The sequence below is a fragment of the Poecile atricapillus genome, chromosome 27 (genome assembly GCF_030490865.1).
Source record: "Poecile atricapillus isolate bPoeAtr1 chromosome 27, bPoeAtr1.hap1, whole genome shotgun sequence".
NCBI lineage: Eukaryota > Metazoa > Chordata > Aves > Passeriformes > Paridae > Poecile > Poecile atricapillus.
Window position 1 is genome coordinate 4,335,736 of NC_081275.1, and position 17,842 is coordinate 4,353,577.

Consider the following 17,842-nt stretch of genomic DNA (forward strand, 5'->3'; position numbering starts at 1 on the left):
TGCTTTTCTCTGCACAGCCTGATTGTGGCAGACACTGATCCCAACTTATGAATCACCTCAGCCCTGCATGTCTGGACAGCAGCTGGGCCCTGCCAGGTACTGAAGGAGGTACAGATGTCATAAGGGTGTCATGTCTTGACCACGCTCATGGACCAGGTAATGGAGAGGAGGAGAAGGAAGGAATGAGGTCTTGAGCTGTTACCCCCACAGTGAAGATTATTTTTCATGTTCACCACTGCCACTCTTTGCGTCCAGGATCTTTCTGATGGCCACTGGCTGCAGAGTAGCCAGGGATGTCTTCATCAGCTGCAAGGGAAAGGACACAAAGTAAAATCCACTCAGGGACTCCCACCCATAGCTTCACTACCTTTTTCACTGAACAGCCTGGAAGTGTTGTCACAGAACGAAGGACCAGGTAGGGATGCACAACATTAATGAGTCTACAGAAGAAAAGGAGGTGGCTCACGGAGAGAACCAGGGCCAGCCACTAACATGCAGTGGAGCTCCTGCAGGGTGCCCATCTGCCTTTCAAGATGAGGGAGAGAGGGCAAAACATCCCCACTAGACTGGCCTGAAGAGACAGAGACAGCATGGAGTAAGAAGAAGAAGAGTGGAAGAAGGAAACAGTGTCCAAAACCTCTGTCATGACCCCTCACATTGCAGTTCTTAGGCATGTGAGCAAGAACAAGAGCAGAGCTCCTTCATGACAACTTTGACACAAACAAACCACTCAGAAATGGCACAAGAGAACATCACCTGCCCACAAGGGATGCTGCTGGCACTTGATCAGAGACTTCTGCCTGTGCTGACGTAATTCCGCCCCGGAAATCCTTGGACTTATCCTCCCAGCACTTAAAAAAGTAGCCCTTCATATAGGAAAGGAAGCGAAATTACCAGGAAATGAAAAGGCAGCAATGCAGGAAACCAGGACACAGCCCTACCATTAGCTGGGATGGTGCACATTTGACATGAGCTGGTCAGAAAATTATGACTTCCACAAAGGTGCCTCTGGGCCTGAGGCAGGGCAGGACTGCTATAAAAGGCAGCCCCAGTCTCTGCTCTCTCATCCACTTCTCTCACCTCCTTCTCCTCAGGAATCCTCAGGTGAGTGGGAATGTTCTTCTTCTCCTGCTGCTTCAAGAGCAGCTCTTTCCTGGCTGTAGGTCTCAGCAGAGAGGGGCTCTTGTAGCACAGGGCTGGGAGCTGCTTCTGCTGGGAGAGGGCAGGGGAGGGAAGGTCTTGTGCAGACAGAGAGAGGCTGGGGCCTGGCTGAGGTGGCTCCTGGGCTTTGAGCTGGGCAGTGCAATGTGAGCCAGGAGATGCTCATGTGTCCCCACTTTCTGCTCCTCCCTGCCCTCTGTGCCAGGTGCACCTGTGACCCCGAGCCATGTCCTGCTGCAAGCCCTGTGACCCTTGCTGCCAGCCCTGCGGCCCCTGCCCGCTGGCCAGCAGCTGCAATGAGTGCTGTGTCAGGCAGTGCCAGAGCTCCCATGTCGTCATTGAGCCGCCTGCTGTGCTGGTGACCCTGCCCGGCGCCGTCCTCAGCTCCTTCCCACAGAACACCGCCGTGGGATCCTCCACCTCCGCTGCCGTTGGCAACATCCTCAGCTGTGGCGGAGTGCCCATCAGCTCCGGGGGCTTTGACATCTCCTGCATCACCAACTGCTACGGTGGCAGCAGATGTCGTCCCTGCTAAATCTGCTGGCATCATCTTTGGGCAAGAGCATCTACTTTTCCATTTTTCACCTTGCTCTCTCTCCTTCCTTTGCTTTCCATATCTCCCCAGGCCAGCCTAGCTGGAGCTGGTCACCTCCCTCCCTCTGCAGGCCAGGCAAATGGACACCCCCGCTGCATCTTTATGGCTGCTTTTAGTGCTCCATCTGAGCCACTTCCTTTTCTTCTTTTGACTCATTAAATTTGTTTTGCATCCAAATCTTGGCCCCAGAGTCCTCCTTTATTCTATGGCAACTCTTTAGTGAGCTCAGGGAGAAAGGTTGTTTTTGAAGAAGATTAGGTTGGGCACAAAAGGGACTCTTCCTCATTCCCACAGGAAGGAGAACATAGGACTCACTAACCTGGGTTGTCTTTTGTGCCCTGTCCCTTGGAGGTGAAGGAGGTGCTCCTGACTACTCCAAACCAATTACCACCACTCCATGAAGCCTTGCTGCATCTCTTCCCACATCAGGCTGGAGCACTGCTGCCTGGAACACGCTCTGTGAAAGGGGAGCTGCCCAACCACGGCTGCCTTTGAGTGAGGAGCCCATGGTTAGGAGGGCAGTATGAGGTCAGCAGCCCCTTTGACTCCTGGGGAATAGATCTCTCAAGAGCTTTTTCTGGGGTAGAAAGCTTAAATAGAGGATGACACCAAAGGGTGGCAGGAGTGAGGAGACAAAAATATCTGGGAAGAGTCCATAATCTCACCTCTTGCTTTCCCATTTCTCCATTACCTTATCAAGGATCCATGGCCAGTGCACACAGGCATAGGTAGATGTGCCCCATATGGTCCTTCAGCACCTGGCAGGGCTGAACATCCCCATGGGGACTGCAAGCTCACAAAGTGCCCAAAGATCTGTGGCTGCTCTGTGGTATTTTGTCTCCTCCAAGTTTGGGGCAGCTTTATTTAGTCCTCTTAAGTCTGCACCACTGCCAAATGCCACCTTTGCTCTGGAACAGCTCCTTGCAAGAGCAGTTTTCCCTCCATCCCCACTGGGTGTTGTAGTGACAAAGGAATTGCCTGAGCAGTCAGGGATTGGATTTGGAAAGTTAAATCCCTGACAGAATTAAAGCTGGCCTGGGACATCAAGGACAACAGGAAAACTTTCCAGGGGTATTCTGCTGATAAAAGGGAGACAGGAAAAATATGGGCCCTGTCCAGAAGGAAAAAGGAGACCTATCTGCCCAGAATATACAGAAAGCTGAGATACTCGAGGACTCCTTTTTTGCTTCGATCTTCACTGACAGATGCTTCAGCTACATCACCAGAGTTGCAGAAGGCAAAAGTACAGGCTGGCACACACTGGTTGCTCAGAGAAGCTGTGACTGCCCCATCCCTGGAAGTGTCCAAGGCTGTGTTGAACAGGGTTTGGCTGATGTACAGGTGCACGGCTGGGAATAGAATTTTCTTCCTCTGGCTATTTTGGCTAGGAGATAAAACTACAACAGAGATGTCTCACAAGGAGAGATCTCTAAACTGTGCTTCAGAGGAGGCTGAGGGAAGGATTAGAACAGGACAAGCCAGTCAGACACATCTTTTTAATACCATTCCCATACCACAGTTAGTTTCAGCTCAGGGTGAGTTGGTGGAGCCTGATGTGGCCCACATGGCAGTCCTCAAGAGCTCCTTGAACCTGGACTTTGCTCTTTTCCCAAGCCTCTGGGTCTGGACCCAGGATGCTGCTAATGGTGTTAGTCTCCACTGCAGAGGCTGGGGAGGAGATATCCAACCTCATCACCATGCCAATAGACCACTACTGGACAAGCTGAGGTCAGACCTGCACACAAACAGTGCTGTAGAGGGAGCCACTCCACAGGGAACTTATACACAACTAAATAATATTAATTGTTAAGGCTGGAAAAAACACTTAAGATAAAGTCCATGCTGGGTGTATGCTGCTACTGTCATTGCCATTGATACATATTTGGATTATATTGCAATAATTAGGTACTGCAGCTGTTAGCAGGGCTGTGTTTTCATTGAGATGCTGACAATCCATTGTCAGTCATAATCTCCTGCCCAGCTTTTGAACTAATCAAAATGGTAAATTATACAAGAAGCAGGTTCTGGAAATAACCTGTAATATTTCCAAATAATCTGCAACTTCAGAACCTCTTTTTTACAAAGGAGAAATTGTGTATTGTGGTACATTAGTGATCCTTGAGTCAGGGAGTTCAGACTTTCAGAGGGCACACACATTGTAATCTCCAAGTTTTAGATTTTTTTTTATCAGGGTTAGTGTCAATATTTGAACCAAAGGACCACACACTGCCATTGGGCGGGTGCCAGGTTTGAGTCTTCAAAACATCAAAGCCACAGATGTTTTCTTTGTGGTCTTTAAGTTCAGCTTGTCACCCAGGAACCATAAATTAACCCCTGTGGTTTGGCACTTAGCTCTTGCTCTGTTTACTTCAGTGGTTTTAAGTCTTTGCCCTCCGGGACACAGCTTCTCAGCTGTGTTAATATTGAAATTTGTGCTCCCATATCTATTCCAAATGTCATTGTTGATGAGGACTGACACAAATAAAAATATATTATCATTATAATCTATCTACTGATAAGCTTCCACTCAACTGACTGACTGGCCCATTTGCCATCCAGCTGTTATTTGAGTTTTGATCTTGAATTTGGAGAGAGAGTTATTATCCTGTCTTGTAGCTGGTCATGGTGTCCGAGTGTTTGGAGTATTTTCTGTCTGATTGCTATTGCTGTGATATGAATTAAACTCTGGATGACCCCAGCAGGCTGCCTCTGAATTGCAGCTCTTGGAATGCCTAAGGCTAATGCTTGATTATATAAACTCTCTCCACCTCTGAGTTCTGTTTGGACATTTAGTGGGTTCTAGTTCCCAGGAGCTATTAATTTGCCTGTATTTTTGGTTTCACAAGGTAGATCACTCAATCTCATCTCTTGCCCATGGTTCATGGTGTTGTGCATTAATGTTACCCAGGCAGGGAGATTTCTGTGCATTAGGGCTTCTTTTTAATCCTCAGCAACCTCCCTTATGGTCAACAGGGCATTAAAATCTGTCTCTTTCCTAATGCTATCCCTTTTTGTGAAGAGGTAAGGTTTGAGTATGGCATGTCATAGCTTGTCACAGTTCAGAGCTGTCTAAGGAGGAAAATTCAGTGCTGTGCTCATGCATGGCCTGGCTGCAGTCAGATTTTTGTTATAAATGCAAAGGCAATTTTGCGATAAAATCAAAAAGAGAAGTTTATTAATAAACAGCAAATAACAACAACGAGAGAAAAAAACCACAATAAAAATGGTCAGTGCAGCGCTGGGTGGACAGGGTCTACACCGGAGGTGTAGGGTTCCCAAATCCACGTCTGAGCGCTCTCAGGCTTGGGGTTTTATAGGGATTTTAAGTCCTCAGGCTAAAATTCCAAGCAGGCTCCATTCACCAAGTGTTCTTGATTGTCCGGTGAATGGATTTCCTGGCTTGGAAAAATAGACTTAACCAGTGTCCGGACAGAGTCTCCTCATATGTAAAGAGACTCTGTATGTATTTTAATTTTGAGTTATCAAGGCCGAAGTGGTGTGATCCGGGGTTGGTGCCGATGGAAATCTCGGCAGAGTCTTCCCTTTTGTTTCCAGTGATTGCATCTCCAACACTGGTCTGACAGGTGGGGCGTTCAGGACTAGCGATGGATACTTTTTCTGAGGCTTGTCTTTGTCGACCTTGATTGTTTCCCAACAGAGATCTGCAGGGACGTTGGTCAGGTCCGGGGGTGGGTTCCTCCTCCGTGCTAGTTCCTTTGTTTTCTTGATGGCTCTCGTCCTGTCTATTTTCCGAGCTAATGTTCGTTATCTGGGTGTTGGCTGCAATCCCTTGCCTTTGGAGGAAAACTCCCGGCCAGGCTTGGAAAAAGGGTTTATGTACATCTTTGGATTTTATATTATTTTAACACATATACATCTTATTTATACCTTTACGAATTTTTATTTACAAATAATTTATTACATTTTGTAATAGCTCTGGAGAATACATGCAGGGATCTAATGGGTACTAGATTAGCCTTCACAGAGACTTTCCTCTCTCCAGCACATCCACTCCTCCAGCCCAGTGTGCCACCCCACATGTGGAAGACTATCACCAGTCTTCCACAGTTACAGACACTGCTTTTCTGTTCCTTGTGTAATAAATTATTGTTGTATTAAAAATTTGAAGTATATCAACAGGACAAATGTGTTTTGCAAGGACATAAAAATATAAAATGTATAAAAGCCTCTCCTCAGAGCAGGACGGGGCTTTTCTCCAAAAAGTCGCTGATTGCCAGCAACGCCCAGATAACGAACTCAGGCTGGCCCATCAACTCGAACAAACAGACAGGACGCAGACCATCAGAAGGACAATGGAGCTGGCTCGGGAAATTATCTACCTCCGGACCCAAGCAACGCCCTGCAGATTTCAGTGGGAAAAGAAACTGATCGGTGAAAAAGACAAGCTCCAAAAGAAAGACTTCGCCAGACCTGAACATCTCGGTGTTGAAAAGGCAATCAGGAGAGACAAAAGGGAAAGCCCGGCCAAGATACCCATCGGCACCAGCCCAGATTCCACCACCCTGCCATGAAAAACCTAACATTGCAACACATACAGAATCTCCTTTACATATGAGGAGATTCTGTCCGGACACTAGTTAATGTCATTATTCTATGCCAGGAAATCCATTCACTGGACAATCAAGGACACTTGGTGAATGGAACCTGCTTGGAATTTTGGCCTGAGGACTTAAAAATCCTATAAAACCCCAATCCTGAGGACGCTCAGACGTGGATTTGGGAGACCTATACCTCTGGTGTAGACCCCTGTCCACCCAGCGCTGCGCTGATCTTTTTATTGTGGGTTTTTATCGCTGTTTTACTTATTATTGTTTATTAATAAATTTCTCTTTGATTTTATCCCAAAATTGCCTTTGCATTTATAACACTTGAGTCTACAACAAATGTCACCAGGAATGGGAATGCATGTGTTTCTACAGGAGACAATGCTAAAATCATGGAATTATGGGATCATAGAATGGTTCAGGTTGGAAGAGATGCTTCCTGGAGTTGCTGTTTGGGTCCCTGTCTCAGTCACGGTGTCCTCACGTGATTTAAGACTGTCTCAACCAGTGCATTCTCAGATGTAGTTTGGATCCCTGGCTCAGTCGTGACATTCCCAGAGGAGGTTTGGTCCCTGCCTTAACCACAATCCTCAGACTGAAATGAGTCGTGACTCAACCAGCACAGGTCAAGCCAGGGCCAAAAGCTCCTGGTTTTCACTGGGGTAGGCAAAGCACCCTTCTGTCAGCTGGGACACCAATTCACCAGGATTTTCAGCCTGCTGAAGTGTAAAATCCCAGGATATGGGAGGTGAAAACTGCTCTGGGCACTTGCCCAAACCCTTTCACATGCCCTGTCACTCAGGCACCATCCACCCCAGGGCATATTTCATGGTTCTCTCATGCAAAAGTTGTCTCTTCTCATGCCAAGATGACACTGGATTCCACAAACTGACAATAAGCCAACAGTGTTAATTAACACAACTGTTAATTTAGCAGCTCAGATGAGGGTAAACAAGGACTTGGGGAGCCTGCAAAACAAAAGAACTTGTTTCATTCATGGATGGGAAGAGGGATGTGTATTCCCTCTCCACTCCATTGCTCCCCCAGCACAGCAAGGGCATTGCAAAGCACCCAGCCTTTGATCCTATCAAAGTGTTCCCAAGCTCATTTCAGATGTCAGAGCACCTATCACAGCTAAGGTTTAAATCATAACAATCCAAATAAACATCTGAGCTGTCCATCAGGCAACTGATCTGCAGTCCTTACTCAGGACAGTGGGGAGAGGTATTTCAGGTGGTGATCTGATGTTGGAGGTGATCAATCACCCATGGGAAGTGGCACTCTCTTTGCATGGATGAAGGAAAGGACTGAGGTGAATGCCTTTGATATACCACACATAGCTTCACCATCCCAGTAGGGACATCTGAAAATAATCTGAAAGTCTCATAAATCTCCTTTTCATGTTATAAATAAGCAGAAACTGTGCTCCAGGATAGAGCTTGTCTGAGCTAATTGAGACTTTTCTGATATTTATTTGGATATATAATTCTAAATAGAAAAGAATTTATCTCCTTGACCTCCAGAGCAGGTGTCTCCACCTGAATTATTTGTCACAGATCATCAGTGAGGAGAAACAGGCAATTTCAGACCTAAATTTATCTCCTCCAAAAGTTACTGTACTGGTCAGGCAAGCCACATTTCACAAAGATCAAATTTTCTCCCAGTGGTGTTCAAGAGAGTTAAAAGACTAAAAAACCTAGGTAAAAAAAATTAAAAATCAAGAGTAGACATCCAGGTTTATTGAGAAGACTTCCACCCAAAAAGACACTGTCTACAATGTCTAGAGACAAAATGTTGGACATGAGAAAACCACTTTTTGCAACTCCAGTGTCAACTCCAAAGGCTCAGTGGGGTTAGGAGGAGGAGGCTGATTTACTTGTGCTTTGTGTGAGAGATGCAGCTGATTAGAGCAACCAGTCCAACTTCTCTCCTACTCACAAAAACCCTCACCCTGCCACCTCTCTCCCTAGAGCACTTTGGACATGGGTGTGAGGTTCAGCAGTCAGACACAGCTGCTGACCCAGGCTCTGATGGTGCATGGTGGGTTCACATTTAATCATTTGCTGAAGCATGTCAGGCACACAAGGAAATGCATGTGGATCACACAATTGGTTCCCACCATTCAACCAGAGCAGTGAACATCCTGTTCACATTGGCTTTATCAAAATCTTCTGCGCTCTCTCTCAAATAATCCTTATAGCCAAACAGGGGAGATACAAGCTGGAGTTTAAAGTGGGTGAAAATCCCACCAGATGTCCAGGCTCAGAGGATTCTCACCAGAGCTAAATAGTGCATCTCCCACACAGGCATCTTGATCCACTAAATTTGCATCATCAGAATGTCTTGATTTTACCAGAAACAAAGGGCAAAGGCTCTGACAAAAGAATACAGAAAGAAATGCCAGTGTCTTGAGAGCTGAATAAAATCCTCTTGTTTACCATCTCCTGTGCCAGTAAAAACAAACAAGCCAACAAAACTGGAAAAGCTCCCTAATTAACCACAAGGGAAGGATTTGCCTTCCAGTTCTTAATGAGTGGTGAGAAACATTCCACACTTCATTAGGGGCAGGGCCATGTGATGCCTTTAGGGGGATCACACATGTTTTAAAAGCATTGCAGGCAAGCCAGGCAGCAGCTCTAGAGGAGTCTGATGCTACTGTAGAAAAACTGTTCCTCTGGGAACCCTAGAGGGCCTGTCTGTGCCAAGGGGAGCCACTTCTCTATGTCTCCTCAGGAGTGCAGTGAGCAGCAAAGATTCAATACCAATATAACACCCAAGGGAAGGATGAATAAAAAGGTAGGTAAAGGATGCTGTTGATTTCTTATGAAATTTAAAGATTATTTGCATGACTTTGTCAAATATTTCCCATCCTTGTTCAATACCCCTCATTCATCACAGACATTTCCCTGGCAATCAAAACCAAATCTCCACCTGCAACACAAAGCCTGCAGTCAGGTGTTCACCCACAGGATGAGTTCTTTTCTACTCAGTCTTTTCCAGCTTGGGCCCTCCCACCCTTATTTAATCCCAGAGCTCTGTAGTCACTCTAGGAACACTTTGGACATTATCCCTGGAGCCCACATCAAAGAGCAGCAAACGGGATTGCTCCAAAGGCAGGGCAAGCTCAGCAGCCTTCTTCTGCAACAAGAAACCTCTCAAGACATCAGATCAGGTTAGGAGACTGGTGCTTAAGTTTCCTAAGAGAGGGAGTCTCCTGAAGATGTCGCAGGAGGAAAAATTATTTGAGCACAGGTTCCTCTGGCAAATTCCCTATTGTGTCTTTTTGTCCTCACCAGTTTGCAGTTGACAGCACCTGAAGTTAAAGTCCACAGAGGAGCAGAAGCCTTTTTTGTATTGCCAAAACTCACCAGCTTCCAGCCTTCCTCCCCTTGACAACCTCCCCCTGACCTGGATTGCCATGGTCCCCATCTGCCCTGCCTTCCTTGCCCTGTGCAGCTGAAGCTCTTGACTCCATGAGACAGGCACTCACCACACAGCACTGGAAGCAGATCCACTCAGGGATCCATGCACAAGCTGGGCAGGATCTCTTGGCATTTCTCCCTTCACAGAGCTAATGCTCTTTTAAGCTTTTTAACATGGAGGATGCAAGAGGCAACCCAGCCTGCAGGGCCAGGCTGTGGTGAGGAACACGAGCTGAGGGGATGGCCATCACATCCTGTTGTGATGAGTGCCAGAAATGTACAGACTCATTTGTGCTCATCTGCACAGCATTGCATGCAAATTTCTCCATGCCATGCATCCAAAGGAATTTATGATCTGCCTAAGTGCATCCATTAAGCAAAAACACCCTTTCATTTCATAGTGTTCAGTGGGCACAACCCTGGCTGGGCTGGGGCATGCCAAGGCACCTCAAAGCCCAAAGAGGATCCCCAGTCACGACCTGAAGAGTGGAGGAAGCCAGGCAGCCTCGGAAATCTCTTCCAAGACTGGTGAACAAACAAGAAATATTGAAGCTCAGCAGTGCAGTTCAGCTGCCTGGAGGAGAAAGACCAGTAGCAATCAGAAGGTGCTGGGAGGGAGACAGAGAGGGAAAAGGATGTGGTGTGTCCTCACAAATGGGATCCATTTGGTGTCCAGACAAGGACTGCAGGACTGAGAGGAACTTGGCCTTTTGTCAGTGGGGTTGAAAACACCATCCCAGGACTGCCCTAGGCCACTGGTCCTGGTCTGTAGAAGGTTTCTCCAGCAACTGGTGTGAGTGTTCTGCCCACAATTACATGCTCCTGTCCCAGAAATTTTAGGAAATCTCATTCCAACCGCAAAACAAACATCCTTGAGGGAAATGTCATAGTGTAAACAAAGAAGTGAAAGGCACCAAGAACCTGAAACACAGCCTGTATCATCTGGGATGTTTTACATTTCAGAAGAGCTTGTCAGAAATTTTTCAGTCTGCTTGGGCAACCTCTGAGCCTGGGGCATTGCAGGTCCTTGGTCTCTCATCTACTTCACTCTCCTTTTTCTCTTTAAGAACCAGGTGAGTCTGCAGTCCCTTTTCCTTCTGCTGCTCCTGGAGGATGAAGCCATTACTCAGTGGACAGGTGTCGTGGTTTAACCTCAGCCAGCAACTGAGCATGACAGAGCTGCTCACTCACACTGCCCCATCAGGATGGGAGAGAAATTCAGAACAGTAAAGATGAGGAAATCCATGAGTTGAAATAAAAACAGTTTAACAGGTATAAAAAAAACCCAGCACACAAGAAAAGCAGACCAAGGAATTCATTCACCATTTCCCAAGGCAGATGGGTGTTTTTTCAACCCTAGGGAAGAAGGGCTCCAACATGTGGAACGCTGACTTGGGAAGACAAACACCTTAACTCCAAACATCCCCCTCATCCTTCTTCTTCCACCTATTTATATGCAGAGCATGATACCCGTATGGTCTGGATTATATCTTTGGTCACTAAATACCTTATTTCATTGCTTGGCAACATACTTCTCTCACCAAAATGCCAGAGTGGTTTTCCTTTTCTATTACCATGTCCTTGGTTTTGCTGACTATACTGTGCCTCTGCAAATATTCTGTTTTATCTCAAAATTTGACATCCTGCCAACTACAGATCTCTACTGGTGGAGAGGGAGCTTCAGTCAGAGTACATTGGAGAAATCCTGTTGAGTTGAGAGGTGCAGAGAGGACATCTGGCTTTCTAAATTCCTCCTCAGAGAGGAGTCTGGGTTAGGCTGCATCCAATCTTAGCCCTAGTCTGTCAGTGGTTTAAGTAACTTTGTCCCACAGGATTAATTATGGAAAAATTTTGTTACACTCACATACACACATACATATATATATATATATGCAAAATGAATTATTGTGAAAAATTATTAGACAAAATATCTTAACCAGAATTTCTTACTACACAATATAAAATCTAAAAGTATTAGTACTGTATAGAATATGATAGGATAATGTACTATATCAAAACAATTATATTTAAGCAATTATATTAAAGCTAGCAAAAATAAACAAATATTAAAATAGATAATGATGCAACTCATCACACCAATGCTCATGGGCAGATCTCTTTTACTTGACATAAAGGAGCATTCTTGAAGGGACATTTCCATCCCAAGGCAGGGAAGTTCATACACACATCTAAGCAGGAAAATATTAGAAGAACCTATTGTATAAAATTGTACTGGACTTGTATAGTATGGAGTGATTGGAGTCATGTGTCCGTGGTTGCAGCAATGTAAGGACGTTGATTAGGGTTTGGTGAGCCAGATAGAGCCCCCCTACCTCAGTCCACTACTGACAGCTTGGCAAATAGGGCATTCTCCAAGTTGCTTGACCACAATACAGGGCAGAGCATCCTGCCATTGTCACCTTTCCATCACTCCAGGAAGACCCAGGGCTCTGATCTGTGCCTGCCACATCCCCACAGAGCAACACCTTTCTGTCTGGCAGCTGGGGACAGCATGGGGAGAGAAAGGGACCACACGGAGGCACAGGCTGGGATGCAGCAAAACTTTAATGAGTTGGAAGAGGGAAAGAAGTTCCTCTAAGAGGGCACCATAGTACAGGGAGCACCAGGGGTTGTAGGAGACTGTCCCTTGGCCAGGGTGCAGTTCACACCTTGGATGGGACTCAGCAGTGATCACAGCCCAGGGGAGGACAAAAACAGAGAGAAGAGAGAGAGGAAGAATACGGGAAGAAACAGGCAAGTTAGACAAGGACCATGGTTTCAGAGAGCCCAGTCATCCCTCCTCCAGTGCAGGTGGAGTCATGGATGCTCAGTGCTTCTGAAAACAATGGTCAGGATCTCCATGCTCAGTCCATTTCCATCTTCTGGCTTCCAGGGGGTCCTTCTGTGGGGCTGTCACCAGCAGCTTTAGCAGATCCTGTTGCAGTAGCGGTTGGTGATGCAGGAGAGGTCAAAGCCCCCAGAGTTGATGGGCACTCCATCACAGCTGAGGATGCTGCCAACAGCAGCAGAGGTGGAGGATCCCACCACAGTGTTCTGTGGGAAGGAGCTGAGGATGGGGCCGGGCAGGGTCACCACCACGGGCGAGGGCTCGATGACGACATGGGAGCTCTGGCACTGCCTGACACAGCACTCATTGCAGCTGCTGGCCAGCGGGCAGGGGCCACAGGGCTGGCAGCAAGGGTCACAGGGCTTGTAGCAGGGGGTACAGGGCTTGTAGCAAGGGTCACAGGGCTTGTAGCAGGGGGTACAAGGCTTGTAGCAGGGGGTACAAGGCTTGTAGCAAGGGTCACAGGGCTTGTAGCAGGGATCGCAGGGCTGGCAGCAAGGGTCACAGGGCTTGTAGCAAGGGTCACAGGGCTTGTGGCAGGGGGTACAGGGCTTGTAGCAAGGGTCACAGGGCTTGTGGCAAGGGTCACAGGGCTTGTGGCAGGGGTCACAGGGCTTGTAGCAAGGGGTGCAGGGCCGGCAGCTGGACATGGCTCTGATTCACAGGCGCACCTGGGAGAGAAGAAAGAGACACGATGGGGATGGCTGAGGAGCCACCTCTCCACCCACCACAAGGGAGCGAAGACACAGGCTGGCCTGGGAGATGCAGCCAGTGCAGAGAGGACCACACAACACTTTGCCTGATCCCCACCACTGGGCAAGGACAGATAGACCCACAAAAGAACTTTCTTAGTCAAGAGAACAAGAGTTCCCCCAGCCCAGACACAGCCCTCTCCACACCAAACCTTCTCTCCACCTCCCCTCCCCAAACAGGCAGCCTCAAGCCCAGTATAAGACACAGCTTCCAACTCACTTGCTTCCAAAGGAGAAGAAGAACAGTGAAGTGGATGAGAGAGTGAAAAGCTGGGATGCCTTTTATACCTGTCCTGCACTGCCCCAGGTCCAGAGGAAGTCTCTCTGGAAACAATAATTTTCTGAGAAGCTCATTTCAAGTGCAAAACACTCCAATTAATGATATGGGCTTGTTTTGTTTTCCTGTATGGCTGCATTTTCATTGCCTTCTTTGGCCACACACGTTTCTCCCCGAAGGCTCCTTTTTAGAGATGGGCAGGGACATCCATGGACTTCTGGGACAGAAGCTCATTGGTGCCAGCAGAAGATGAGTCTTGAGTGCCGCAGGCATTGCCTGCGGTCTGCGGACATTGGCTTGGGGCACTCCCGTGGGCTTGTTTGCAGCCCCATGGGCAGGAAGGGCCCTGCTGCTCCAAGCCCTGGAATGCTTGCTCAGATGCCAAAGGATTACCAAATGTGTTGATGTGCCACATCCTCTTCCTCCCCCCCTCCAAAATCTCTGATTGACACTGGCCATTGCTTTTGCAGGTTGGTCATCAGCACTGCTGCTCTTGTCTATCTTCCTCTTGATGCTGCTCTTAGGAGTCCTTGGTGCACTCGTTGGGCCTCCTCCACTCCATGGGCTCTCTCTGATAGTCCCCTACCAACACAAACAACCTCATCATGTCCTCTCCCAGGATGCTCCAGCCTTGCCCTCCCAAGAGTTTTCTCTGAGACTCCTTTGCCACATGAGCCCACAGGGCTCACGGGGAGGCAGGGCTGTTTGCCTGCCCTTGTTTAGATACTGGGGTAATGTGAAAGGAAATTCTGAAGAGGCATGAGGAAAAACTCCTGTGAGAATGGGCCCAAGCCTGGGAGAGTTGCCCAAGCAGCTTGTGGAGTCAGGTGAATGCCATTAAGGACATTGAAAACGACACAGGACAATATCCTGATCAATATACTTTTGTTGTGTCAGAGCTGGAGGTTTAAACCTGACCATCTCCAGTGGCACCTTTCATGTTTTCACTTTTCTATTCTGAGATTCTGGAGAATCATCACTGCCTCCCCGTGAGCCCTGTGGGCTCATGTGGCAAAGGAGTCTCAGAGAAAACTCTTGGGAGGGCAAGGCTGGAGCATCCTGGGAGAGGACATGATGAGGTTGTTTGTGTTGGTAGGGGACTATCAGAGAGAGCCCATGGAGTGGAGGAGGCCCAACGAGTGCACCAAGGACTCCTAAGAGCAGCATCAAGAGGAAGATAGACAAGAGCAGCAGTGCTGATGACCAACCTGCAAAAGCAATGGCCAGTGTCAATCAGAGATTTTGGAGGGGGGGAGGAAGAGGATGTGGCACATCAACACATTTGGTAATCCTTTGGCATCTGAGCAAGCATTCCAGGGCTTGGAGCAGCAGGGCCCTTCCTGCCCATGGGGCTGCAAACAAGCCCACGGGAGTGCCCCAAGCCAATGTCCGCAGACCGCAGGCAATGCCTGCGGCACTCAAGACTCATCTTCTGCTGGCACCAATGAGCTTCTGTCCCAGAAGTCCATGGATGTCCCTGCCCATCTCTAAAAAGGAGCCTTCGGGGAGAAACGTGTGTGGCCAAAGAAGGCAATGAAAATGCAGCCATACAGGAAAACAAAACAAGCCCATATCATTAATTGGAGTGTTTTGCACTTGAAATGAGCTTCTCAGAAAATTATTGTTTCCAGAGAGACTTCCTCTGGACCTGGGGCAGTGCAGGACAGGTATAAAAGGCATCCCAGCTTTTCACTCTCTCATCCACTTCACTGTTCTTCTTCTCCTTTGGAAGCAAGTGAGTTGGAAGCTGTGTCTTATACTGGGCTTGAGGCTGCCTGTTTGGGGAGGGGAGGTGGAGAGAAGGTTTGGTGTGGAGAGGGCTGTGTCTGGGCTGGGGGAACTCTTGTTCTCTTGACTAAGAAAGTTCTTTTGTGGGTCTATCTGTCCTTGCCCAGTGGTGGGGATCAGGCAAAGTGTTGTGTGGTCCTCTCTGCACTGGCTGCATCTCCCAGGCCAGCCTGTGTCTTCGCTCCCTTGTGGTGGGTGGAGAGGTGGCTCCTCAGCCATCCCCATCGTGTCTCTTTCTTCTCTCCCAGGTGCGCCTGTGAATCAGAGCCATGTCCAGCTGCCGGCCCTGCGACCCTTGCTACAAGCCCTGTGACCCCTGCTACAAGCCCTGTGACCCTTGCTACAAGCCCTGTGACCCTTGCTACAGGCCCTGTGACCCTTGCTACAGGCCCTGTGACCCTTGCTACAAGCCCTGTGACCCTTGCTGCCAGCCCTGCGGCCCCACCCCGCTGGGCAGCAGCTGCAACGAGCCCTGTGTCAGGCAGTGCCAGGATTCCACCATCATCATCGAACCCTCGCCCGTGGTGGTGACCCTGCCCGGCCCCATCCTCAGCTCCTTCCCACAGAACACCGCCGTGGGATCCTCCACCTCCGCTGCTGTTGGCAGCATCCTCAGCTGTGATGGAGTGCCCATCAACTCTGGGGGCTTTGACCTCTCCTGCATCACCAACCGCTACTGCAACAGGATCTGCTAAAGCTGCTGGTGACAGCCCCACAGAAGGACCCCTTGGAAGCCAGAAGATGGAAATGGACTGAGCATGGTCATATAGAGACACAGAGCATCCACGGCATTTGGGAAGAGCTGTGCCTGGGCTTTCTTTAGACCATGGTCCTTGTCTAACTTGACTGTTTCCCTCCTGTTCTTTCTTGTCTTTGCCTTCATGTCCTCCCCTGGGCTGTGATCACTGCTGAGTCCCATCCAAGGTGTGAACTGCACCCTGGCCAAGGGACATAGTCTCCTACAACCCCTGGTGCTCCCTGTACTATGGTGCCCACTCAGAGGAACTTCTTTCCCTCTTCCAACTCATTAAAGTTTTGCTGCATCCCAGCCTGTGCCTCCGTGTGGTCCCTTTCTCTCCCCATGCTGTCCCCAGCTGCCAGACAGAAAGGTGTTGCTCTGTGGGGATGTGGCAGGCACAGATCAGAGCCCTGGGTCTTCCTGGAGTGATGGAAGTGTGGGACACAGGCTCCTGCCTACACCGTGCTTCTGGTAGATGAGGAAAATAGTCCTGTCTCCCACAGAGCCAGGAGCCATGAGGCCATGCCTGACTGCATCCCAAATGCAAATTCCCCCCCTCAGCCTTTGAGATCACCCTGCAGATGACTGGGAGCCCAACCAGTCTTCTCGTGATGTGTCCATTCCCCCCAGCTGCATGGTAGTTGGGAGGAAAGGGTTAAAATGGAAAAATGGCAAGGAGAAAGAAAATAAGTTGGTTTGAGAGTTCTTTTCACTCAAAGCCAAACTTGTACCTGAGAGATGCTAAAAATATTCAGTGTGGAAATTTCACTCATTTGTGTTTGCTCTGGATTGTTTTCTGCCTGCTGAAACAGAATTCTCTCAGAAAAGATAACAGGATGTTGTTAAAAACTTCAAAGCATTTTTCCCATAGGCTTGGGCTTTCTTGTCTCAGGGGATGTGAGTTCAGAAGCCCAGAGATTATAAAAACACAGCCTTGTGAAAGAATGGACCTGCATCAGGTTCTGAGTTAAGCAGGGCACAGGCCTCTTGCACAATGCCTTTTGTCCCTTATAAAATGGAATAAGCTCAGCAGTGTCTGTCTCCCCATTTTGCCAGCATGGTGATGGAATACATCTGCCCTTTATGCTTTAGGTGTAGATTTTGGCCGTTTTGGTTGCTTGCATGTATTTCAGTTCACACATTTGGTGTAGTTGGCAACTGCCAAGAGCAACCATGCCATGGCTGCAGAAAAGGTCAGGGAGTGGGGAGGCTGTGACAGTGACTCCCCACGTTTTGGGATGGGCCAGCACAGAGCACTGAACCCCTGTGTCTGCTTTCCCAGCAACAATGGCTCTGCCATGGCTTGAAGTTGATGAAGCAGCTGTGGTGACTCCACAGTCAATTTGGTTGGGTGAGAATAACCATGGAAAGCTGTTGCATATAGGTAAAACCTTATGAAATAAGGGCCTTCTTTCCCTTGTACAATCATGGCTCGGACCTGCTATTCAGCTAAGCAGAAAAGGACTATGGTAAAGTGACTCAGCTGAATTGGAGGTAGAAAACCAAGCTATATAACCATTATATGCATTATATATAGTGGTTGGTTGAATTATATTTGTTATACTTAAACAGAATGTACCTGATAATGGGCTAACTGCTTGAAAAGGCTTGGGTTTTTCTCTCCTTTGCACCTGCCTGGTGCAAAGCATTGTTTTGCTTCATATAGAAAGCAGCATCTAAGTCTGCTCAGAAATT

The 17,842-nt window shown here is 48.2% G+C and overlaps 2 protein-coding genes and 1 pseudogene across 2 annotated transcripts; 2 read left to right on the forward strand and 1 right to left on the reverse strand.

Annotated features, from left to right (window-relative positions):
• Nucleotides 1–965: 965 nt before the first annotated feature.
• LOC131588989 (feather keratin Cos2-2-like) lies at nucleotides 966–1,696 on the forward strand (annotated as a pseudogene).
• An 8,287-nt stretch (nucleotides 1,697–9,983) lies between these two features.
• LOC131588741 (feather keratin Cos1-1/Cos1-3/Cos2-1-like) lies at nucleotides 9,984–16,103 on the forward strand. Its single transcript, XM_058857650.1, has 2 exons — nucleotides 9,984–10,017; nucleotides 15,832–16,103. Exons 1-2 carry the CDS (start codon nucleotides 9,984–9,986, stop codon nucleotides 16,101–16,103), a joined length of 306 nt encoding a protein of 101 aa, XP_058713633.1.
• Nucleotides 12,669–13,241, reverse strand: LOC131588961 (feather keratin Cos1-1/Cos1-3/Cos2-1-like). The gene has a single exon (XM_058858045.1). The coding sequence runs from the start codon at nucleotides 13,239–13,241 to the stop codon at nucleotides 12,669–12,671; it is 573 nt and encodes a 190-aa protein (XP_058714028.1).
• Nucleotides 16,104–17,842: the final 1,739 nt, after the last annotated feature.

What these genes read in the sequence shown, in the direction of transcription:
- LOC131588741 (XM_058857650.1), top strand. Translation starts at nt 9,984, where the DNA reads ATGGCCATCACATCCTGTTGTGATGAGTGCCAGA. An exon ending in CTGTTGTGATGAGTGCCAGA is followed by an intron (nt 10,018 to 15,831) that starts AATGTACAGACT and finishes CCTGTGACCCTT; the next exon opens with GCTGCCAGCCCTGCGGCCCC.
- LOC131588961 (XM_058858045.1), bottom strand. Translation starts at nt 13,241, where the DNA reads ATGTCCAGCTGCCGGCCCTGCACCCCTTGCTACAAGCCCTGTGACCCC.